The sequence below is a fragment of the Lynx canadensis genome, chromosome B4 (genome assembly GCF_007474595.2).
Source record: "Lynx canadensis isolate LIC74 chromosome B4, mLynCan4.pri.v2, whole genome shotgun sequence".
In the NCBI taxonomy this organism is placed as follows: domain Eukaryota; kingdom Metazoa; phylum Chordata; class Mammalia; order Carnivora; family Felidae; genus Lynx; species Lynx canadensis.
The window spans coordinates 103,651,999-103,678,832 of NC_044309.1; the positions used below are offsets into that span (position 1 = coordinate 103,651,999).

At 38.4% G+C, this 26,834-nt stretch overlaps 1 protein-coding gene across 1 annotated transcript in view; it reads left to right on the forward strand.

The window, feature by feature from the left end:
* The first annotated feature begins 229 nt into the window (after positions 1–229).
* ACSS3 (acyl-CoA synthetase short chain family member 3) overlaps positions 230–26,834 on the forward strand; it is a 156,282-nt gene continuing 129,677 nt past the window's right edge. Inside the window, exon 1 of the mRNA XM_030323318.1 lies at positions 230–929. Within this exon, the coding sequence (XP_030179178.1) occupies positions 328–929 (602 nt within the window). The 5' untranslated portion in view covers positions 230–327. The remainder of the gene's footprint in view (positions 930–26,834) is intronic.

The window sequence follows — 26,834 nt, forward strand, 5'->3', positions numbered from 1 at the left end:
CTCCACTCCTCCTACCCTCTCAGCTGTGATGAAATCCTGGAGCAGTCCTTGCCCTGGAGCCGCTTGTGCTTTTAATATCCCGGGGCTGGGCCGAGTTTAAAAAATAAACGAACACCGCAAACGGTGCAGGGGCCTTGCCGCGAAGCCCACGACGGTGGGTTTCCGCCGCAGGCCAGAGGCGGTGCGCTTCCACCAGCTCGCAGTCCAAAGAGGAAGCCCGAGAAGCTGCGCACGACTTGTTTGTTTGAAAACAGTTGGGCGCGTCGGCCTCTTCCGAGGGCCGCTGGAGGGTCTGCAGCGTTTCCCGGGGGAGCCGCGGGGTCGGGAATGCACCGAGCGGCTGGATTCCTCACTCTGTGGCCCCCCACCCCTCACTCCCGAGCCCCAACACTCCAGCCTGTTGCTTCGTCCCCACCCCCTCCGCTCCAGGTCGGCTTTTCCCGGCAACTCCAGTGTGACTTCCAAACTCCTGGGCCCCGGGCTCACCTCGGGATCTGCCTCCGCCTCCCGCCTGCTCCCCGAGGGCCTCAGGAAGTCGCCAGAGCCCCAATCTTCGCCCAAGAAGTGCACTCCGGACCGCGGGCAGCGCTGCCGGCGGGGGGCCAGCCCGCGGCGATGAAGCCGTCCTGGCTGCAGTGTCGCAAAGTCACCGGCGCCGGGGGACTCGGGGGGCCCCTGCCCGGGTCCTCGCCGGCCCGGGGCGCGGGCACTGCCCGCAGGGCTTACTTGGCCCCCGGCCCGCGGGGCGCGCTCGGGGGTCGGGGCTGCCGAGCGCTGTCGTCGGCCGGCGGTGGCGGCGAGTACAAGACCCACTTCGCGGCCTCGGTGGCCGACCCCGAGAGGTTCTGGGGCAAAGCCGCCGAGCAGATCAGCTGGTACAAGCCCTGGACCAAAACGCTGGAGAACAGATACCCGCCTTCCACTAGTTGGTGAGTGCCTCCTTCGCCTAGCCAGAGCTCTCATGACTTTTGGGCGACAGGGCTTATCGTCCCTTTCTCTGGGAATCCGGCCTTGTGTCAGGACGGGAAATCAAGAGCGGAGACGTGTTCAGATCTTTTCATTCGAATCTCATTTAGTTCCAGAGTCAACTCTCCTCCCTTCTCTTGAGGAATTCGCTTACCCATTATGAGCCGAGCTTCCTATAGACCAGAGATTTACCAATATGGCAGGACTCCACTTGGCATTGGAGATGTTCCACGGTCAAAAACAAGGGTCTGTCTCCACGGACAGCACTGTCTAGTGTAGGAGACAACCACGGAAACAAATAGGGAAGTACTGTCAAGTGCCCTATACTGCAGGGAGGAAGAGATTTGAGGAAAGACTTCAATAAAATCACACCTAAGTAGGGTCTGGAAGTATGGTTATATCTTCTCAAGGTCGGCAAAGATCTAATTATTAAGAACAGGAGGTGGCTGAAATTTGGCTGGTAACCGTGGTTGCAAATGATTGTGTTGACCGGAGAGGTGGGAGAGTGGGCTGGCTGGTGAGTCAAGGGTTGGGAGGGGAAGGGATTTCTGTGTGTTGACCAGTAGATTGGGTTAGATCCATAGCCCTGTCGTGTATAGGGAGCTGTGATATGAGGTTCTCCAAAATTATGCACATATAGCCAGGTAGTGCTAGAAATCATGGTAGGAATACAATTTTTTTTTGTCTGCAGTTGCAATTATAAGTAGTTATACACATCAGTTTTGCATTACAACAAAACAGATACATTGTAGAATAAATGCCAGACTTGCCGGAATAGTAAGGGTGAGGCACACAGCTATGAGAGCTCAGAGTTCTGGGTGTTCTTTAGGCTATGTGCCTAATCCTTAAAAACGTGGTTGCTCTCATCTGCCAGCCATTAGGGAGAGTTGTTTCTTGTAAAAGTTTGAGAAACACTACAGTGGAGTTTCCCAAATTTCCAAATTCCCAGCAGTGAGTTGGGGGAATGACACAATCAGGTTTGCATTTGACAAATGTCTCCTTGTTGAGAGCAGGGGAGATGGAATGGAGAAAGGCCAAGCCAATCAGAGTCTGTTCTATATTGTCACTATGCCTGGTTCTCTCTTCAATGTTTGGAATATTTACGTTGTTTTCCTTTAGAATCTGAACACATGTTCTCTTCTAGTTCAGTTGTTTCAGTGGTGTTCGACTAACCCTTTTTAACAGGGCCAACAGTGATTCAAGCACTGTGTGTATGCCCATGAGTAATATAAGACCCCTGCTTTTTGGGAGTCATGGTGACTAACCGCATGGTCTGTGGAGCCAGAATACTGGGTTTGAGCTCTGGCTCTCCCAGTTACTGGCAGTGTGTTCACAGCCAAGTTATTTAATCTCTGCTTCCATTTCTTTATATATAAATGTAGAAATAGTATGAGGATTAAATGGGTAAAGATTTAAGACCGAAGACCATGTCTTGGATGAAATAGACCTTATAAATGTTGGAGGAAGAGTAGCTAGCTACCTTTGCACTCTTAAACCACAATTATTTCAGGAGCAGAAAACCCTCTTTGTGTTTCTCAGATCAAAACAGAAATTAAATAACTTTCCTAAGAGTGTATTCTCAAAGGTCTGTGTCTGCATATCTGTCCTAAGGTGTGGTACTGAAATTATTTATGTGACCCTCCCCTCCCCTTAAAACCATGTGCAGAGAAGTTAGTTTTTCCAAGTAAAAACCAATGGGGGCCAGATGTAAAACAGTGACAGTGGCAATGAAAGGGAAAGGACAGATTGTTAGAGGCTTGGTTGGGGTTGGCAAGGGCCTAGGTGAGTGCAGAGAATGCAGAAATCAAAAGTTCATCAAGTAGACATTTTAGACCTGGAGGTTTTCTTTCTGTTTTTTTTTTTCTTCTTAATCTTTAATTCCTCGCCTAAATTTTCTAAAATTGTGTGCATAAAATGTTTTTAATGAGAATTTTTGCCAAAAGGTCTTTGTATTTTTAAAACTTCAGTACATTGTAGATCACTGATTTTTGATAATACTGTAGCTGAACTCTTCATCTTTGAGCTCTTGGAATTGGAATCGCATGGCCAAACCTGTTTACAGCAGCCCAAAAGATCAAAGTGAAAAAAGATAAGTCTTTGACTTTGTATTTATTTCAGAAGAGTGATTCAATCTTACTAAAAATTTTGGTTGGCAGAGCAGATTTGGGCAGGGAAATCGAGGTGGAAGATCACATATCTAATCTTAAACTTCATCAGTAAGACTTTTCAGTTTCAAGTAGAATCCATTACTGTGTTGGACACTTATTTGCAGACACTCCTCATTGGTTAACAGTTTTCTATAAAGCTAAATTCAAGGGCAGGATGAAATGTCTCTCTCTCTCTCTCTCTCTCTCTCTCTCTCTCTCTCTTTTTATCTTTATATCCCTAGGGTCTAGGGCAGAGCTGACATATGAGTTTAAAAAATTATAGTAAAGTAACAGAATGCATAGATTTGCTGATTTTTGCTACTATATGTCTTTGGGAGATAGTAAGAGGATATAGGCACAATTTGATGTGAAAGAGATTTGCTTATTTTCTTCGAAGCTGGGGTCTTGGAAATGTGGATGTGGGTAGCCAAATCTTTAAGAAAACTGAGGAGTTCATAGGGTGCTGTAGCTAACTTCTAGATGGAGCTGACATACAGGGAGTCAAGATCTCTGATGTCCTTTGGCTTCTCTTTTTTCATTATAATCTTGTCTGTTTGTTTTTCATGAAAGTAAACTCCGCTCAGAATCTGCAGGCCTATCAGAAGCTCCAACACATAAATAGTAATGCATATTAGCTTTCACAGTGGCATAAACTACCCAATGGTAATTTACATATGCAGGAGTATAAACATGGGATAGAAATCTCTTTTTTTTGTCAAGTTAGCCAACATACAGTGTAGTCTTGGCTTCAGGAGTAGATTCCCATAATTCATCACTTATATATGACACCAAGTGCCCATCCCAACAAGTACCCTCCTCGATGCCCATCACCCATTGTCCCCATCCCCCACCGAACCTGCATGCTCATCAACCCTCAGTTTGTTGTCTGAATTTAAGAGTCTCTTATGGTTTGCCTCCCTGTCTGTTTGTATCTTATTTTTCCTTCCCTTCCCCCATGGTCTTCTGTTAAGTTTCTCAAATTCCAAATATGAGTGAAAACATATGATATCTATCTTTCTCTGACAGACTTATTTCACTTAGCATAATACCCTCCAGTTTCATCCACATTGTTGCAAATGGCAGATTTCATTCTTTCTCATTGCTGAGTAGTATTCCATTGTATGTATAAACCACATCTTCTTTATCCATTCATCAGTTGATGGACATTTGGGCTCTTTCCATAATTTGACTATTGTTGGTAGCACTGTTATAAACATTTGGGTATGCGTGTCCCTACAAATCAGCACTCCCATATCCTTTGGATAAATTCCTAGTAGTGCTATTGCTGGGTTATAGGGTAATTCTATTTTTAATTTTTTAAGGAACCTCCACACTGTTTTCCAGAGCAGCCATACCAGTTTGCATTCCCACCAACAGTGCAAAAGTGTTCCTGTTTCTCCACATCCTTGCCAACATCTGTTGTTTCCTGAATTGTTAATTTTAGCCACTCTTAGCAGTGTGAGGTGGTATCTCAATGTGGTTTTGATTTGTATTTCAACATGGGATAGAAATCGTTAATGGTGATAGACTGAAGGAACTTTCCACTGAAGTCAATGGCCCTGTAAAATATATTTCTTTTAAAAAAATTTTTTAATGTTTATTTTTGAAAGAGAGAGAGAGAAAGAGAGAGAGAGTGTTGGGGAGGGGCAGGGAGAGACGGAGGCACAGATTCCAAAGAGCCTGATGCGGGGCTTGGACCCGTGAGCCATGAGATCATGACCTGACCTGAAATCGGATGCTCAACTGACTGAACCACCTAGATGCCCCAATACACTTCTGGTACTGTAATCTCTACAATCTTTGGAAAATAAATCCCAGTTATATGTAGGTGCTTTAGGAAGTTGTGAAGAACCACCTTTTTCTCAGTTTGGTGGTTAATTCACATTGTTGACACCTGGTTTCTGCGGTGATGAAATATCTATTTCAGAGACTTTAGTGGAAAACTATAGCCAAAGGGGAAGCAATTAGAATTCCTAGTAGTTTCTCTAATCCTGAAACAACAAAATGGATGTTTGGTTAGTTTCTCCTCAAGAATTAGGCATCCTGCTGCCTATCCTGAAGTTGAAATCGAGCTGCCACTCTGTGATATAAAGATTAGGCAATCTACTTTTGCATTACACATTGTGGTTGACTCTTCTGTCTAGTTCATCAATTTATTCCTTTCTATGGAAGCATTACAATCCCATTTTTGTTTATTTTTATTTAAACAATGTTCTATGATAAGACTCTCATATACTATTTGATTTAGAATTTAATATTTATTAACAGTGACTATAAGCTGAAAAGGAAAGACTCCAACTTAATGCAGAGTATTAGAAAATGGTTTCAGGTTGGTTAACATTTCTATAATGGAGTATAGTTTTTTCAACATGCAAGATCTCACTTACTAGCTATGAGATAAAGGTTGTTTAATCCCTCCAAGTCTTGAAATGGTTCATAGAGTTAAAGATATCAATCATTAACTTACTGTGTGGATAATACAGAGAAAATTGTGGAAAAGGTAGTGAAGAAAGTCACCACATAGTAGCAGGGGGGACATACATTGACTAAACTATTACAGAGCTATTTATTTAGAATTGCAGTACATACTATTCAGTACAATGGTTAGTGGTGGATTTAACATAGTCTTCTCTAGAAGGATCATGGGAGGAGTCTTGAGGAAATGATATTTAAACTGAGATTCCAATGAGTAGAGATTAGACATGAGAAGTGGGGAGGAACATTCCAGGCAAAGAACACAGTATATGCAAAGGCCATGAAGTATGCAGTAGCTCAGTAGATTGTAGAAACTGAAAGAAGACTAATGTGGCCGGGGCTTAAGGAATGATGGGGAAATTATCAAGAAATGGAAGAAAATAGCCATATGGTGAATGGCCTTGTGAGTCATGTTACGGATTTTTTGATTTTTTTCCTGGTACATAATATATCATATAATGCATGACCAAAACATGAATTTCGTACTCTTCTTTCTGCACTGGAAAAAAATAGTTATGAGCTCAACTCCAGTTCTGCTGCTTACCTTGGGCCAGCTTCAATACCCTTATTTATAAAATGAGAATGATTGTAGTATCAATTTTTTGGGATTATATGGGGTGGAGAGGGGCTTGTAAAGTGTCTGAGACTGTGCCTGACACACAATACTAGGTATGAATGTCTTTGGATTTGGGAAAGATATTCCCATAAGCTAATGTGGTCTGGGAGGTTTTCAGAGAAATGATAGCGTTTGAAAATAGGACTTAGGAAAAAACTTTTTGTGTGTGGGAAACAAACATGACAGGCATAGAGGTTAGAAAGAATCAAGTGTGCTTAGACAATAATGTAGTAGAGCAGTTGGCTTGTAGAGGTTATTTTGGATTGTCCCCTTTATCCCCCTTATACATTCCAAGATCCACAGTGGATGCCTGAAACCATGGATAGAACTGAACACTTATATACTGTTTTTTCCTATGCATGCATACCTATCATAAAATTTAATTTATAAATTAGGCTCAGTAAGAGATTAACAGCAACTAATAAAATAGAATTATGATAACAATAGCCTGTAATAAACATTATGTGAAAGTGGTCTCTTTCTCTCAAAGTATCTTATTGTACTGTACTCACCTTTCCTCTTGTGATGATGTGAGATGATAAAATGCCTACAGAATGAGATCAAGTGCAATGAATGACATAGGCACTGTGAGATCACATTAGTCCTGAGATTGACCTCAGGTAACTGAAACACCAGAAAGTGAAACCACAATTGGGCAGGGAAGGCGGGGCACTACTGACCTCGGATTCAGAAGGTAGTTTCAGGATGGTTTTAAAAGTCTTGGAATAATAAGAAAAAGGGATTTGCATTTATGTCTTAGGCTACAAGTCACAATCTGACTGTAAACCTGAAGGTAGGTTATGTTTGCCCCAGGTGCTGAATTTTTGTTTATTTAGGTAGTTCTCAGTATTTAAACATTGGAAGATTTTATTTAAAATCTACATTTCTATTAACAATTCAAGTTTTGGTCTTCTTTTGGAAAAAAAAAAAGCAGAATATCCATCTGCAATGGGCAACACTTGGCTGGAACTGAGTAGCCCCTATGGAAGGCTAAATGAGACATCATGACTTCCTGGCAGCGGGATTCAGGGAAGGAAGGAATTTATGGTAACTGCAAGAATTTGAGTCAGATGTCCAACTGGAGCAACTGATTGTGAAGTGAAAGTTAATGGGTTGAAAACTGGGTGGAGCTTATGTAGAATTATAGATTTAACTATAAGTTAAAAAGATGTGAGAGTTAAAGCCTGTGAATGTTGAGTGGAGAGTGGGGTGGAGGGGGAGAGAGGGAGAGGAAGAGCAAAATACTAAGAAGTGAACTTAGGAGACAAGTAGAAGAAAGAAAAAAAAATACCCCGTAAGAATGGATGAGACTTAATCAAAGAAGTAAAAGGAAGAGCAGGATATTTTAGTGTCATGGAGCATGAGGGAGAGAAGAGATAAAAATAGGGGAGTCAGTAGAGGTCAAGGGCTCTGGAGATGTTTTGAGGCTATTGAGGATTGAACAGGCAGTTTTGATTCAGAAACCCTCAGTGACTTTGCATAATGTGATATCAATGTAGAGGTGGAGGCCAAAGCGAGAATAGTGCGTTACAGAGTGAACCGATGGCGGAGGGGTTAGAGACAGGTACGGAGACCAGATGACTGTGTGTGGAGGTACCTGGGTTATGTAAGTTTCCTCGCCATCTTTACTTTTCCTTCCTCCCCTTTTAGGAGAAACTTCTGTCTAATGGCAGAAGTGATGAAATCTGTGACATAGGAATGAAGGGAATTTTGCTTATTCTGAAACCCATTCCTCATCAGCAGCTCTCCCTGTTTTTGCAAGTTGAACTTTGTGTGGTTTCTTATCTTTTTTGTTTGTTTAGATACTAGGAGTCCATGGAAGAAACCCAATGGAAAAGCCTAAATGTTGAAATAAAGAGCTGCTCAGGCAATCTGTATGTTCTTGTTATACATTGGAACAATTCTATTTAGCTAGATAGTCCACATTTGATTGTGAGTTTGACAGGGAAGGTACGGAGACAGTTGGAAAGGGGTGAAATAATTAAAACTTGTTGATTTGTTAAATTATTCTGGGGTTATTAGGCATCATGTAAGTAAGTGGTTCAGAGGGAAAAAACGTTTTTTTCGATCTTGTATTTGCAACTTTTCTGAGTTTGACTTTGTTTCAAAGGAAAACAAATAAGCAAAATATAATGTGGATTTTTATGTAACCGGGAGGTAATTTAATTTCGCTACTGAATCTTAGTACTTTGGCAGTCAACTGCTTAGCCACATTAAACTGTTTGGGAATTTTTTTTAAACTTATTATGAGTCTGTGAAGTTTCCTTCATATTTATCAGATTTTATTAAAATGATATTTAATTCTGGTTTGAAGGTGAGAGGTTTACCTAAAAATGAAAAATCGGTCCCCTTTTGACAAACTCTAAATGAAATGAATTTATTCATAATATTGTGCACAGTACAGGCATATTTAAAATTTAAATTATCATTTTTTTTATAAATACAAAAAATATTTTAAGAAGGTACATGGTCAGCGTGAAAAATTGCCTGCTGGAAATATAGTCCTGCAGAGTAACCTCATCAAGAAAGACCAATTTTAAAAGATGGGCCTTATTTTATATTCTGAAGGTCAGCAGCTTGAGGCTGTGCCATATCTAATTTTCTCAGTCCTCATGCTGCCGAGCCTTCAGGGCAGAAAGAAGTGAACTACAGGACCGCTGCAATTACATAAGCAAGGATGGATTGCCTCACAAATGGCACAATCAATGAACAATGGAAATTCAATCGGCTGTGACCCGATCAAGTACCAGGTGTAGGGGAAAATCCAAAGGCTTAGCACCTCCTGGAAGGTGGCTTAGTCTTCCTTTGTTCATGCCTTATACTATTAGTTGAGGGGAAGAAATCCAGTGGTCGAAGTTACTTGCTTCTGCTGTTACCTCCGCTGCTGCTGCTGCTGCTGCTGCTTCTGCTTCTGCTGCTTTTTAAAAAGAATTCCAGTTTGATAAGCAACAAGCAGCAACTCATTGCTTTCCATTGTGGTGTGACATTTGCAAGAGAAATATGTAGGAGGCTAATGAATCTTTGTGACAATATATATGAATCTAAGAACTCTTTAAATTGTAGTTTTAGAAGCACATCTGAATGTGGAACTCAAATCTTTTAGCTAAACCATGTGGATAGAGAATTCATTATGACAGAGATTCTGTGTTCTTGTGCTAGTATTGGGGCCAAATGAGGTAAAGGACAGTGCATGGAAAGGAGAGGTATTCTTCTTATGATATCTAGGAAAACTGAAGTTTAAGAATTTTAACTTGGAGGGGCACCAGAGTGGCTCAGTCAGGTAAGCCTTTGACTCTTGGTTTCCACTCAGATCACAATCTTGTGGTTCGTGAGTTTGAGTCTTGCATCAGGCTCTGCACTCTCAGTGTGGAGTCCACTTGGAATTCTCTCTCCCTCTCTCTCTCTGCCCCTCTTCCACTCACTTGCTGTCTCTCAAAAATAAATAAATATACTTAAAAAAAAATTTTGAGTTTGAAATAGTCCAGTTGAAAGTCCTAGAATAGCTAACAACAACAACAACAACAACAATAATAATAATGATAATAAAAAGAAGCAGCACTTTCAGATTCTGAGCTAGAGAGCAGTAGAATTTAGTTTATGACTTTTAGGTAAATAGTGAATTTTACTGATTTAAAATATAAATTTTTCTAAGTGGAGGGAAAGCAATTAATTTCCATAGGTCTTTGACTTAAAAGCTGACTCTGGACAATAGGAATAACTTCTCCTTAGGTTTTGATATTAGAATAAAAACATTTCCCAAGTATAATCTTTCAAGACCTCTCTCCTAAGTGGATGCATTAGTTAGGTAAAAGAACTTTAGGAAGATTAAAAAAAAAAAAAGAATGCTCAGTATCTACCTTAGACATGACCAATATAGATATTTGTAAAAAAAAAAAAAAGTTGGTATTATGGATAGTAGTTAAAGGGATATAGCATCAGTATCATTGACTGTTTGCTAAATAACTGTAAGCAAAGCATTGGAGCTTAGAAAAGTCCATTTTTGTACAAATCTAACTTTGCTTTCTCTCCGCAGTTTTTCTTATTTTTACAGGGTTGTATTGATCCTCAGCTGAGAGTTAAGTGCTTTTCTAAACCACAGATGCCCTGACTTTGCCTTCCTCCCTACTCCCTGCCTTCATCAATGCCAAATGAAGTTTGCCAGTTACCAATGGGAGTTTGTTAGACCGCCAAGGCGGTGAGAAGAGGAAGGTGTGTCACTTCAGGGGTGCTCTGTTGTCTGTCTCTCTCTCTCTCAAAAAATAAACATTAAAATTTTTTTTTAATTTTTTTTTAACGTTTATTTATTTTTGAGACAGAGAGAGATAGAGCATGAACGGGGGAGGGTCAGAGAGAGAGGGAGACACAGAATCTGAAACAGGCTCCAGGCTCTGAGCTGTCAGCACAGAGCCCGACGTGGGGCTCGAACCCATGAACTGTGAGATCGTGACCTGAGCTGAAGTCGGACGCTTAGCTGACTGAGCCACCCAGGCGCCCCTAAAAATTTTTTTTAAAAAGCAGCTCAATTAATTTTAGTTTTTCTTTCTTTTTTTATCCCTTCTTCAAGGAAACCACTAAAAGTAATTTAGAACATCTAGATCTAATTCCCAGAAACATTTGGAAAATATCCATATTATATATATGGAATAATATGTTGATACTCTTTGAAAAAAATAAACCATGTTTTATATGTAAAATATTTCAAATGTGTACCACAGTCTCAAAGTTGGGGGAAGAGAGACTTTATATTAATTGTTACCTATCTTAGAAATTTTTCTTGGACTCTAGAAAGTAGTATTAATCTTCTCTCTAAAAAAATGCTCTGTTGGTTTTCTGGCTTAAGGAAAATCTATAATGACCACATTATTCATTGCTTGCAGTATGCTTTAATATTTTTATTAGAAGATAGGAACAGTCTAATTAATTCATCTAAGTATGAATATTTGAACTTTTTTTCCCTTCAACCTTTCAGTAAAATACTTGACTTCTTGTATGTTTGTAATTATGGAACTTGTTGATTTTGTTTACTGCATTTATTACTGATTTACACATTCATTTACAGTATTCTTTCCTGTTTTTCTTTCGTTGCTTTCATCTTGATCCTAGTGTGCATGGACAGACCTTGATAAATGGCTTATGTTAAGTGCAGAGATGAGTTTCTCAGGAATCATACTGCATACAGCTTATATATATATATAATATTATATATCATAGATTATCTGATTATATATGGTATATATTATATATCATTACATATATAATCATATACATGATTATGTATGATGTATAATATTATATAGGATCATATATATGATTATGATATATATAATTTATATTATATATAATATATTTTTAAAATATATATAATTTTTAAAAATTTAGTACAAGGACAATGAGTTGTAGGCTCTCCCACTTACTGTGTTATTGCATAGATGTAACAAACTTTGGGGAACACGTGATGTAAAAATGTTAAAATGCTTTCTTTGAGTATTTAGAGGATGTGCCACATTGAAATTTGGGATGTTTGTAGAGTCTGTAATGGATTGAGAAGGGAATTCACATGTAATTGTTCTCTAGCTCATGCCTGAGCTTTTCCATTCTTTAATACTAACAACTATGGCAATACAAAAGCGGTTAACTAATTATGGAACACTTACTGTGGCTCAGGCCCTGTGCTAAAACTATATATGTATTCTTTGACTCCTTCCAACACCTTATGAAATAGATATAATTATAATGCACTTTTATAGCTCTGTAAACAAAAGGACAGAGAGATTAAGTGACTTGCCGTATAGTGGTGGACTTAATTTTTCAACCAGTTGGGTCACACTACGAAGCACAATTTCTGTAATGAGTTGTAACTGCACTCTTTAACTTCTGTCTGGTTGTCCTGTGACTGTTTAGACATCAGGACCTAGAGGGTACAAAAGAATGAGAACTATGTTACAATTCTAAAAATTTTTAATCAGAGATGTAGTTTCCCTTTTTGTCCTGTGTCAATTGTGCTTCCATGTATCTTCCATTCTCTCATTTTAGAGGAATTGTAAATCTTCACCGCTTTCCCAGAATCAACTTTTACATGTGTTCTTGACTAAGTGTTGTTTTTTTCCCCCTAAAAATCACGTCACCTTGAATCTTATTTCCCTTTAAGTAGTTTGGCAAAGAATAACTCAGTACTCATTTCCATCCACTATATATACATCCACTTGATAAGCTCACACTCCGCGGATACTTTACCAGCAATTTAACCAATCATACTAGGTAATAGAAGGGCAGGGATCAGTCACCTTTATATCCACAGTGGAATGCAGATAACCTTGTGGATATCAGTTGCTCTGATTTAAAAACTTTGCCATGTGCAGATGTACTTTCTTAATCTATCTTATATTGGGGTTCCTATATAGATTGTAGGTACATATTACCTGAATCATCCATCCTACCTGAACCCAAAATGACTTATGAATCTTCTTTCTATCAAGGCATCAAAGAGTTTGAAATTTTCTTTTTTTTTCCTCCAAATTTTTATTTAAATTCCAGTTAGTTAACATACAGTGTAATATTAGTTTTAGGAGTAGAATTTAGTGTTTCTTTACTTACATTTAACACCCAGTCCTCATCCCAACAAGTGCCCTCCTTAATACCCATCACCCATTCAGCCCATCCCCTCACCCAGCTCTCCTCCAGCAACTCTCAGTTTGTCTTCTATAATTAAAAGTCTCTTGGGGCGCCTGGGTGGCGCAGTCGGTTGAGCGTCTGACTTCAGCCAGGTCACGATCTCGCGGTCCGTGAGTTCGAGCCCCGCGTCGGGCTCTGGGCTGATGGCTCGGAGCCTGGAGCCTGTTTCCGGTTCTGTGTCTCCCTCTCTCTCTCTGCCCCTCCCCCATTCATGCTCTGTCTCTCTCTGTCCCAAAAATAAATAAACGTTGAAAAAAAAAATTAAAAAAAAAAAAGTCTCTTTTATGGTTTGCCTCCCTCTCCTTTTTTTTTTTTTAATTTTCCCTTATGTTTTTGTTTTGTTTTGTTCCTTAAATTCCATATGAGTGAAATTATATGGTATTTGTCTTTCTCTGCCTGACTTATTTCGCTTAGCATAATACTCTCTAACTCCATCCGTGTCATTGCAAATGGCTAGATTTCATTCCTTTTGATGGCTGAGTAATAGTCCATTGTATGTATATACCACCATTTTCCATTCATCAGTTGATGAACATTTGGACTTTTCCCATAATTTGGCTGTTATTGACAATGCTGCTATAAACATTGGAGTACATGTATCCCTTTGAATCATTATTTTTGTATCCTTTGGGTAAATACCTAGTAATGCAATTGCTAGATTGTAGAGTAGTTTTATTTTTAACTTTTTGAGGAACCTCCATTTGTTCTCTAGAGTGGGTACACCAGTTTGCATTCTTCATGGGTCTAAGTGCCATTATGAGGCAGTTGGCTTTCTTTGCTTCTCTTTAGCTCATTTATCTTTAAGTTGTAGTAGAGACTATTTTACAGTCGGCATGAGTTTCTAGTCATCGAGCCAAAGACACACATATTACATGGAAGGAAAATACTTTACTTATGTGGTACAGACCCAGTGCCCTTGTGAGTAGGGACTGAAAAAGTTGCCTCTCTGGAACATACCAGATTCCCAGTTTCAGATTTAATAGTTGGACCAATAACATATTACCATATTGTCAGTTATTAGTCATTTTGTAGTCAATAAGTTAACCAAATAAACCAAATTTTATTGATCAAATGAAAATTATTGCTTAAAAGTGATAAAAGACAAATACTGAATGGCCTCACTTATAGGTGGAATCTAAACAAAACAAAACAAAACAAAAACCTAAGCTCACAGATACAGAGAATAGATTGGTGGTTGCCAGAGTGGGGAGCGGAAGGGGGTTGGATGAAATGGGTGAAGGGGGTCAAAAGGTACAAACTTCCAGTTATAAAATAAATGTCATGGGGATATAGCATGATGACTATACTTAATAATACTGTATTGCATATTTGGAAATTATGAAGAGAGTAAACCTTAAAAGTCCTCATCACAAGAAGAAAGAAAAAAAAAGACAAAAATTTTGTGCGTGGTGATGGATGATAACTAGACTTATTGTGGTAATGATTTAGCAGTGTGTACAAATGTTGAATCATTATGTTGTATACCTGAAGCCTATATAATGCTATATGTCAATTATGCTTTAATTAAAAAAACAATAAAAAGTAAAAAAGTGATAGCAATGAGATAACCTAAAAATATTATATTTCTAGGACACATTTATGGTATTGCCATAAATAATGATACAAATCTTAATATTTTGTTATTTGGAGTAAAAGCTGAATATATTCTGTTAAGCACTTAAATTTTGAAAATATAAAACTGATTTTTATTAATTGTTTTATTTATTTTATTTTTTTTAAACATTTATTTATTTTTGAGACAGAGAGAGAGCATGAACAGGGGAGAGTCAGAGAAAGAGGGAGATGCAGAATCTGAAACAGGCTCCAAGCTCAGAGCTGTCAGCACAGAGCCCGACGTGGGGCTCCAACCCACAGACCGCAAGATCATGACCTGAGCCGAACTTGGACGCTTAACCGACTGAGCCACCCAGGCGCCCCTTTATTAGTGTTTTAAAATTCTGGGTCCTGACTGTTTAACACCTGCTACATGTGTCTACTAGAAACATTTCATTATTTCGCCTGAATATTTTAAGAGCTATTTGAAATGTGATTTGTAATTACACGATTAGTCGATCTAATTTGATGACATTTTCTCTTATCTAGGTTTAATTAACTTATAAAAAATGTAATTTTTAAATTTATAATCAGTAAAAAATATCTTTAATTAGGAAGATTTTCCTTTTTTTAATTACATATCTAGTTATTTCAAAGTCTGTATCTGATGGAAATAATAATACTCTTAAATCAAAATTGCTTAAATCCTAGAAGATGATTTTACTCTATATGTGTGTATTTGTATGAGTAAGTGTGCACACACGTGTGTGTGTGAGTTTGTGAGTGAGTGGTAAAGTGTTACAGAATACATAATATATTATTACAGTAATGATAACAATGCATCGTTACCATAGTTATTTAATTTCTCAAGCACATACGTTCTGAAAGAAGAATTTAGGGAAGATTAAGTACCTTGTTCATGTTTACTTGGCATGCAGGTGGCAGATCTGGGATGAAAAACCAGATGTGTTAGACTCTGGAGTGTGTCAGCATCTCACTGTAACATAATTCCTCTCCAGTTAATCCTATTTTATCCTCATAATACCAGTGTTTCAGATTTAAAAACAAGCCAGGCACATATATACATATATACACACCTATATGTTTGTGGTCCTACTATATTTATAAGAGTGGAGTATTTTTGGCTCTAGAATTTATTTATTCATCAACTCATTTGTTCCTTCATTCTTTCTTTCTCTTGTTCATTCATTGAACATTTATTAAATGCCTTCTACAATCCAGGAGCTATTCCAGATACTGAATGAGATTCCAGATAGATTGTAACTTTGAAGGGCAATTCCATACATCAAAGGAAAAAAGTGTGTTTGCATGTAATGAGATAGCTTTCATTTTCCTGTTTAAAAAGAGTAATTATGAGTGCTATGTACTATCTAGTTAGAATTTTTGAAAATATGGCTAATAAAATTTGTTTTATTTGACAATTGACTCTACCCTGAATTACCTTTGACTGTTGAGGTGTGAATAGCTAGATTATAGAACCTCACATTTTGGTCAACAGAAGCCATTTTCTAACTAATGAATCTTTTCATAGATAAGAGAATCAGCCATTTTAAATTTTATCCATTTGTACAATCTCTCATTTTCTGCTAGAGGTGCTAATACACAGGAAAGTGAGGAGAAGACAAGTAACAACAAAGAAAATAAAGGGAAATAATGGGCTTAGAACCAGCTAGACGATGAACTCTTGGATAATTGAGTAAACTGCACTGTATTCAAGTTTCATATTATGGAAATGTTAATGGGAAATGTTTTATTTATGAATATAATACATATGTAGATACTGGGGACATTGACAAGGATAAAGCAAAGATACAGTTTGTGATATTGTTCCCAGATTATTTTGAGGATAAGGCTAGGGAAAAAGGCATAATAAAAATTTTAAGTTATGTTCAATAGTATCTAGTCAAATTAGATGATCTTTGTAGATATGTCCATAGCATGCATGCTTGTATCTGAGTGTAAGGTTGTTACGGTGATGAATGAAGGTGGGAAGTTGGATGGGACATAGTAGGGTTTAATTAAGAGAGCAGAGGTTTTATGATTACAAGGCCTAGGTTTGAGACCTAGGTTTGAATTGACATGGCCTCTTCAGTGACATTGCTTTATTGAAAATAATTTTAATTAGGGGCACCTGTGTGGCTCAGTCAGTTGGGCGTCCGACTTTGACTCAGATCATGATTTTGTGGTCTGTGGGTTCGAGCCCCACATTGGGCTCTGTGCTGACAGCTCAGGGCCTGGAGCCTGCTTCAGATTCTGTTTCTCCCTCTCTCTCTGCCCCTCCCCTGCTGATGCTCTATTTCTGTCTCTCTCAAAAATAAATAAACATTAAAAAAAACTTGATTAAAATTTAGGTTTATGCTTTTTTTCCCCATAAAGAAGCAGTAGTTCTTTAAACTCTAATTGGGTAAACTCAGGAAAGCTGAAATAGATGGAAAATCGGCTGTATAGTTCAATATCTCCATACATTCTCAGTGTATATCTTGGCATATTTTGCATATTTTCCTTCAGCCTTTTTATTTCATCTAAAATTTTTATTTTGTAATGATTGTAGACTCACAAGAAGGTACAATAATAGTGCAAAGAGATTTGTTTGTGCCTCTCCCTCAGCCTTTCCTAATGGTGATGTCTTACACAACTAGTATATTATCAAAACCAAAACTATTATATTATCAAAACCAAAATCTACATTGGCACAGTACAATGAACTAAACTAATAAACACTAATCAGATTCACCAGTGTTTGCAGGCACACATATTTATTGTGTATGTGTTTTGCTTTTTAAAACTCTATATGTCTGTAAGTCTGTTTGACACTCTAGGTCTCTATTTTTGTTCTTACAGAAAAATGGAATTATACTATCCATACTATTGACAGGTCTTTTTTCTACTGCAATAAGCTATATGTTTTCCATTCTTCTATTCTTCTATTCAGTGATTTTTAAATATTTGCAGAATGTTTTAACATATTGGATGAATGTTATTTATTTCACAATCCCTTCCTGCTGAAATTTAGGTTGTTTCTCTTTATTGTTATTATAAACAGGCAGATATACTTACATCTTCGGATACAGCATTCTGAAGATTTCTCTCTCTGTCTCTGTCTTTCTCTGCTTCTTTCCTTTCTTCTTGCTGATGAATTCTTAGATTTCTAGATCAAAGAGATATTATACCCTTTCTAATATAGAGTCAAATTTTTTGTTCAAAAACATTAATACTGTGAATAAGGTATCACAACCTTCTTCCTTATGAAATATCTGAAGAATAAATAAAGATAATCTAGTGGACATCGAACACCGGGCTTTGTAAAATCTTAATGTTGTATCACATTTCCTTTAAATCTTTTTGTTTTAAGCAGGAAAACAAAATTGATGCCCCCTTGTAGCTCTGCCAACTACACAATCTTTGTAGAAACAATCTCAGAATAATTTATGTAGCTCAGTGGGAAGAAAAAGCTCTTTTCAGACATTCTAAGATGACTGATTGTATTCCTCCTCTTTAATAAGAGCTTGTATTAAACATCTCTCTGTGGACATGAGCTAAGTGTTGTGCAGAATGAGTTAATAAACATGGTGTCTGCGTTCTGGGAGCCTCAGCTGTAGAGGAGAGTTTCATCAGAACATTGTGGTGTGTAATTCTACATGAGTTATAGTCTTAAAGAAAAAGAAATGGATAGCTAAGATGAAAATGCAATGTGAAAATAGGAAAAAATATACAGTCCTAACGTTCTCATGGTTAGAGCACATTAGTTTCAATCCTTACCTATTTCTCGCCTCACTTCCTATTTCTCCTTAACCAGAGTAAAGTAACACCATATTAACAAATTAGCTTCCTTCTCCCCTGCGTGGTCCTGGGGCCACTATCTCTCTTCTCCTTTCCTCCCCTCTTCCCTTTTTTTTTTTTTTTTGTTCTTTCTTCATCACTTCATCATTGTTATCAGTATTAAATTCTGAGAGCTCTTTTTCTTCCCTTCAACCAATACTGATTGACATTGGAGGTGTACCTTCTCTTCTGTCCCTTCCTGGTTCTCTGGATAGTTTTGAGGTTCCAGGGTTACCTTCTGGGAGACCTTTTGAGCACCCTGATCTGTAAGTCTGGTTTTCTAGGAACCTGCCCCAGTTTGGAGTTTAGTTCCTTATGAGCTCATCATGGCTTGTTTCTTAGTTGGTTGATTGAGGACCTCTGCTCCTAAGAGTATGCTAAATACCGTCTTGAAGAGGGCAGAATGATGCAGTTTATTTTCCTTTAAAATGTTCTTTTAAGTTTATATTCATTTATGATTATATTTCAGTCTTAATAGATTTGTGCTTTGAAATTCAAATGTATTTCGATTGTATCTTTAACATTTGACCTTTAATATTAATTTAATTCATTATACTTTTCTCTTTTATTTTTTATATTAAACTGAATCCTATTTCTGTTTGCTTAAACCCTGTCTTTCCTGCATTTCCTCTAGAATAAAAATGAGGCAAACAAGGCAAAATGGTGTCTTTACTTTCAGCTTTGAATTTAACTGTCGGACATGACTCACAGTCTGTGGATCTTTAAAATCCTTCATTCATGCCTTTTCTCTTCATTGACAGTGTGGATCCAGTTCAGATAACAGGTATTGATTTCTTGAAAGTCTTTCTTTCTATTCTTTTTTCCTGTTGGCTGCATTTCTCACCTTTGGCAATTCACTCAGTTTTAATCCGAGATGATCTGGCAGAGATGCAGATGCCTGGGCTGTCCTTTCATGTTGAGATGGGACAGTCTGTGGCTAGGGCTGGTGGATGGGGCCAGGTTCTGCACACACGTACTCATGTATAAAGGATTGGTAGGGCTAAAGAATGTCGCTCTCTTTGTGTTAGGTTTTTCTGTTAAAATAATTGTCCTATAGAGAGATGTGCTTTCCAAGTACGTTTACAAAAACAATATCCCTAGTGGTTAAATTAACGTAAGGTTATTATGCTGCCCCAAGTAGGCAATTACCCAATTTGGAGGGTTTCCTGGAACAGTCAGTTGATACTGCTCAAGGCCAAGTATCTGTAATTTAGATGAGATGTCCCTGTGTGAAGAAAGCAATGTGATGCCCTCTTCAAAATGCTTAAAGCCTTGTCTGTTTGTGTGCAATAGTAGTCTTTGGAGCTTGTCATTGTTTTTACTGAGCGTTTACCTCATGAGACTCTTTTTCTTATTTGTGTTAATGTGTCAGAAGAGTACTATTTCAATTCACGTTCATTCACACTTGCAGGCATTTACTTAAAAATAATTATTGAGCATTTGCTGTGTGCCATTAATGAGCTAGCATGTGGTCTCTGCGCACAGGAAACAGCTTCTCGTGAAGGTTCACGAATTACTCAAATAAGACAGACATGTAAAATTGGAAACTCATCACATTTTCCTTAGAGGCAGAAAGCACTGGGCTACAGTCTGCCATGTGTTAGTTTTATAATTCTGGGGAGTTATTTGACCTCTCTGAGGCTCATTTCTCATCTATAACATGGGAATAACAGTGTCTTCCTCAAGGGATAGTGTGTGGATTAAATGATTTGATGCATATAAATTTCCAGATGCAGAACGTGGCATACTGGTGATTCCTTTTCATACTTCAAAACTGTTTCTTTTTCTTCTTATTCCAGGTCTCCCTTAAAGACCACATAAACTTGGCATCCAGAGATGGGGGGAAAAAAACCCTCAATTTTCTTTGATGTCACTCTTCCCCTACTTCTAGTTCCTTTTTAATTTGTTTCTATAATAGTTCCTCTTCCCCCAAGTTTTCATTACTTACTGTGCCTTTCTTGGCTAGTCAGTATAGATCCTAACCAATTCCATTTCCTCCTTTGCCTCTCAAGACTGACCTGAAATCCATTTCTAAGCACAGCATTCTCCAGCTCTGAACCCTTTAATGGCCTGCCCTTCCTTAACTAGGCATTCCAGGCTTTTAAGATAAGGCTTACTCTCATCTTCGTTGCTTTAGTTCAGGTTATGCTCCATGCTGAACACACATCTCCTATTTCAGCTGCATTAATGCACTTCTAAAACAGAACCTGAACTTTGCCTACTTTTTGCACATGTTCCACTTGCCATTGCCATTAAAGAATCATATTTCCATTAATTTTCAATGCTGCCTCCCCTCAACTGCCTTCACTTTTCACCCTTTTAGATAAAAGCCAGTTGAAAGATTTGCACAAGCCCAAAGAGATGTCAGAGCATCCCCCTTCTCTTGATATCCTCACTTCTCAGCCACATTGTCTATACTCCAGGCTTTTCTCTCCCTTATACCCCTACATATCCTTTTCCCTTATACCCCTTATATCCACTGCAGGGGGCCTCAATCCTCATCACTGTATGCAAACTGCTGTCCCCAAGATCACCAGTACCTGTTTGTTCCTTAATTCAATGGATTGACTTGAAGTCCTACCTCATTTGATCTCCCTTCAGTATTTGACTCTGGGGACCACCTCTGCCTCCTCCAAATTCCCTACAAGTGCAGTGTCCAACAGGCAAGTTGGTAGCCACATGTGGCTATTTTAATTTAAGTTTAATTTGAATTAAGATTAAAATTCAGTCCTGCAGTAACATTAGCCAAGTGTGGCTAACTGAGCACTTGAAAGGTTGGCTAGTGTGACTGAAGAACTAAATTTTGAATTGCATTTACTTTTAATTAATTAAAATTTAAATTTAGCCAGCTACCTGTGGCTATGCAATTGAACAGTGAAGGTACAGAAAACTTCCATCATCACAGAAATTTCTGTTGTACAAGGCCTCACTAGAGACAAGACTGGCAAAGTTTTTAACAGGTCCAATGGTAAGTATTTTTGGTTTTGCGGGCCAGATAGATTCTGTTGCAAGCACTCAATCTTGCTATTATCGAGCAAAAGCAGCCACAGAGAATACAGAAACAATGGAGTGTGGTTGTGTTTCAATAAAACTTTATTCACATAGATTGTGGGCCAGATTTGGCATGTGACTATAGTTTGCTGACTCCCCTTGAGTCCCAGTTTCTTTGATATGCATTCTTTTCATTCTCTTCCTCTTTTTCTCTAAAATTCTTTTTTCAGTCTTATGTATTTCTCAAACCCTTCCCTTCCTTCCATCTCTATCACCACAACATTATTACTGCAAAAAAGTCTTGAAACAGTCGCCCTCCCCTTATGTCCTGCTTCAGCCCCAATCATACCCATTGCCACAAAACTGTGCTTTCGTAACTTATCTAATCCAGTTTCCCCATTTGTAAATGTGTATAATGATAGTAATTGCCTAATAGGGTTATTGAAAGGAGTCAAGGAAATGTGTATGAAAGCATGTTTGTGGAGAGTGTAGAGTACTTTCGTATTAACTCCTCAGTGCAGAATAAGAGGTTGTGACTTGGAGCCTGACTGCTTGACATCCAGTCCAAGCCTGTAACACACCAGTGTGGACCTCGACTCGGCCACTTAACCTCTCCATACCTCAGTTTCCTCATCTGTAAGATGAAGACGATATTGGTGTCTACATTGAGTCATTATGAAAATTGAATGAATGTGTGTTAAATGTTCATAGTGTTGTCTTGGTATAGAGTAAGTGCTATGTTGTTGGGTTTTCTTTGTTTTGTTTTCCTGGTTTTATAGATGGAGGAAGAAATACCTAGGCATGTTAATTTGCCTGCAGGCCTGCAACTATTACATGACATGCCCGAGATTTGAGCTCTGGTCTTTTGACCTCAAGGCTCAGACCTTTATAACTAGACTACATTCCTTGCAACATCACCAGTTCCTAACCACATTCCCCTAGCCAGAATTAATCTCTTTTTTACTGTGCTTTCATCACACTTTGTTTCTACCTCTGCCAGGAAGTTGGCCACATTTTGCTTCTTACTATAGTTATTGTAAATCAGTATGCCTGTAAAACAGTATGTTCTGTAAATCAGAATGGTGGACATGTTCCCAATTATATTTTTTGCCTTTTCTTAACAGTTTCAGGTCGAACCAACAACAAATTATTGTTAAATTTGTTGGCTAAAAAAAAAAAAAAAAAAAAAATTGAAGAGAAAATCGTTATTTAAAAAAATTTAATGTTCTTATTTATTTATCTTGAGAGAGAGACAGAGAACATGAGCAGAGGAGGGACAGAGAGAGAGACACAGAATCTGAAGCAGGATCCAGGCTCTGAGCCATCAGCACAGAGTCCAACGTGGGGCTCTAACTCACAAATTGCAAGATCATGACCTGAGCCGAAGTCAGATGCTTAACTGACTGAGCCACCGAGGAGCCCTGAGGAAATAATTATTGATAGTTAATATTGGAGGTTATAATCTGCCAAAGTCTGTCTATAATGTAATAAATTATTTCTTATAAATGTTACACATTCCTAATATAGATTTAGTATTTTAGTAGGTAGATAACCAAATATATCCATTACCCTCAAATTCTTTTCAGTATGTTATCCTTAGATTTATTTAACTTTTGAAAAAGAACTTGAATTTTTTTTTCTGAAATTGTGCCAAAATAAAAACCCAAATAGGAGATCATCCAGGAAGGACATTGTAATATGATCCAGGGAAAGGAGCTCATATCAGAAGGTAAATTATATGTTGGGCTTTCCAGTTATTTAGTAGAAAATGTATGTCTAGTACAGAAATCACTAGCTGGGACTACAGAGAGGGTTGCAACATTGCAACTACCAAATATACTCATGTCAATAACTATTTCGTGCAGATTGAAATATGGCAGTTTGTGAAAGAGTTTCATAGTCCACACTATTGAAAGTACAATAAGTTTTGTTCTTGAAATAGGAGGGAGTGGTAAAATTGAGAGGAACATTTTAGTCTTTAGTTCTTCTAGAGAAGAAGTCAAATTCAAACAAGCTTCCCTCCAAAGAACTGAGTCAAGGTTTTTATTCTGGATGTAAACTAGCAGGGTTAATGGGGAAAAGGCAAGGGAAAATAGAAAATTATGCATAAGAAGAAGCCTCGAAAGAATTTCAAGAGCTTTCTTCTTTTTTTAAACGTTTATTTTTGAGAGAGAGAGAGAGAGAGAGGGAGTGGGGGAGAGGGCAGAGAGAGAGAGAGAATTCCAAGCAGACTCTGTGCTGTCAGTGCAGAGCTCAGTGCAGGGCTTGATCCCACGACCCTGGGATCATGGCCTGAGCCAAAATCAAGAGTCTGATACTTAACCAACTGAGCCACCCAGGCGCCCCAAGAGCTTTCTTCTTAAAGGAGCTCCTTCTGAAGCCTCTCAGCTCCACCTCTCTGAGCTCAGACACAGATGATGGTGCACCTTGACTTCTTTTCAGGGACATCTAACAATTCTATAGTGACTACATAATTATACCAGCTGAGATTACACTCATTTCTTTTGCCCTGGAATGTATCCCTCTGCCTCTAAAATTGTAAAACATGACAATTTTAAAGTTTGTTTGAATTTACCAAAATAGATGGGTCTGGGGACTTTTCTCTCAGTTGGAATAGACTAGGCTGTGCTGCAGGAGTAAACAGCTTTCAAATAACCCTAGTTTAAAATAGCCCAGGTGGGGGCGCCTGGGTGGCGCAGTCGGTTAAGCGTCCGACTTCAGCCAGGTCACGATCTCGCGGTCCGTGAGTTCGAGCCCCGCGTCAGGCTCTGGGCTGATGGCTCAGAGCCTGGAGCCTGCTTCCTGTTCTGTGTCTCCCTCTCTCTCTGCCCCTCCCCCGTTCATGCTCTGTCTCTCTCTGTCCCAAAAATAAATAAACGTTGAAAAAAAAAATCTTTTAAAATAGCCCAGGTGTATCTCACTCATGTAAATGTATCTTTGATTACGCAGCAAATTTGTTTCATATCATCCGTGTTCACTCAAGAATACGGGTTGGGGACACCTGGGTGGCTCAGTCAGTTGAGCATCTGGCTCTTGATTTCAGCCCAGGACATGATCTCATGGTTCGTGAGTTCAAACCCTATATTGGGCTGTGTGCTGACAGCATGGAGATGGCTTGGGATTCCCTCTTTCTCTCCCTCTGTGCCCCTCCCTCTCTCTCCCTCTCTTTCTCTCTCTCAAAATAAATACATAAACTTAAAAAAATACAGATCGACAGTGCTGTCACCATTTGGAATGTCACTGGTCCTTGTGACACAGAGAAGGAAATGTGAAAAACACACACTGAATCTTAAAGACTTCTTGCATTATTTCTGTAGCCACGTCATGGGCCACAGCAAACTTCGTGGCCGTGCCTTATTTCTAGTGCAGTGTTACAAGCGCCTGGAATGAGGGCAACCAAAATCACAGTGGGCAGCAAGCAAGAATGATGAACACAGATTTATAGTAGATCTGTCTATGCGATTTGAAGGTTCTGTCTAGCCATTCTTAGTATTACTATATATCTGCTTGAGGTTGATTCTGGTGAGAAAAATAAATAAAAAGGAAAAGCAAAATTTGATGGCCCGTTTTAGTTTTTTAAAACTGAGTTTAGATGTTGTCATAAGTATAAGAAATACTTCTTTTTACCAGAAGAAAATTGAAAAGAGATGTTTTAATTAATTAATTAATTAAATTATTTTTTTTCATTAGTTGCAGTTATAATGATATAGAGTTGATGATTCGGTCAATCCAAGAGCCAAGCAATCTTCTATTAAAATTTATATTTTTATTAAAATATATTTAATACATAAAAGAATATTGGTAAAAATCAAATCACACAGAAGTATTTATTACAGAAAAATATAGACTATTCTTTTCTGTATTGCACCTCAATTTTTCTTGTACCCAACTTTACCTCTCTTGTACATTTTTCTAGACTCTTTCTTGTGCTTTTATTTTATTTTTTTTAATTTTTTATGTTTATTTATTTTTGAGAGAGAGACAGACAGACAGCGAGTGGGGGAGGGGCTGAGAGAGAGAGGGAAACACAGAACTCCAAGCAGGCTCCAGGCTCTGAGCTCTCAGCACAGAGCCTGATGTGGGGCTTGAGCCCCTGAACCGTGAGCTCATGACCTGAGCTAAGGTCGGATGCTTAATCAACTGAGTCATCCAGGCACCCCACCTTCTTGTGCTTTTCTACAAGCACAGAGATAAATATACAGGCAACTTGCTTTGGCTGAGTTAACACTACTGTGTATTGTATCTTTGTATCAATCCAATGGGGAGAAATGGAATATTATTATTGTTTTAATGTTCATTTTCCTGATTGTCAGTGAAGCTGAGCATCATCTTTTTTTGCTTATTGACCATTATCATTTTTTTCCTCTATGGATGGTGTGCTGAGATTCTTTACCTACTGGGTTTTTAATTTTTTCTGTATTGATTTTTAGGTACACTTTAGATATTGTTGAAGTTAAAAATATGCCTTTCCCCTTGTTATTTATGTTGACAATATGCCTTTCCCACATCTCAGCTTTATGCTGTCCTCTTTTTCATATATATGTTCATACACACCTACATGAACACCTACACACACACACACACACACACACACACACTCACTCACTCATCTGAGTGGCCAGGTTCAGGTAGCTAAGTGGAGTACATCTCAGAATCCAGGTAAGGATCTTAGTTCATGTGTCAGTAAATGTAGATTTTGGTTACTTAAATCCTTCTTACTGTGATTGAGAGAAAAGAGGGGATTCCCAGGTGGCAATGGTATGTGGGGTTCCTAGGCCTCCTGGAAATTATATAGAACCTTGTTCTTGTCCTACTCCTAGATCATTCACGCAGAAACTTGTTTCAGAAAGTTAGCCTCTGGGCTGGTGAAAGTTTGTGCAACATGTATGTAGGTGTGGCTTATGTGTTAATAATGCATCCAAACATTTATGGCCTGTTTTTTATTCCTACTTGCCTCTGATCTTGGAAATAGTTCAGAGTTCTATTGAGAGCCTTTTAACGAGCCTTTTAATTACCTGCTTGGGGTTGATAGTTTCCCCATAAATGTATTCTATAGTATGGTCACATAATTTTTCTACACATTATTTTCTTTCTTTAATCTAACTAATTGTAATCTTTCTGTGTCAGGAGTCCACTCGCATCCGCCCTGTTTGGCATGACTTCTGGGTTTAGCAGTCATTCTGCTTCTGTTTGCTTCATGTAGTCCCCAAATTTGCCACTGCTGTGATCTCGTGGTCACTCCATTTCTAGTGGTTCCACTGCTGCTATCAATTTCATTTCAGTTTTATATTTTTTTCTGTTTTTCGAGTGAGCTGTGGGGTGCATTCAGATTTCTTTCAATTTTCTGCAGAAGGAATTCAGGGCAGAGATGGGGTAGAATAGAATATGAGGTTTTTTTCCTTTCTTTCTTCAACAGAACTTAAAGCTGACTGAGTTTAAAGAGAGAACTATTCACAAGACTCTACTGACAGAACATTCCAGTAGTTATAGCTAGAAACTACATAGCCTTGACAGAGACTCTGATATATATATATATATATATATATATATATATATATATATATGTGTGTGTG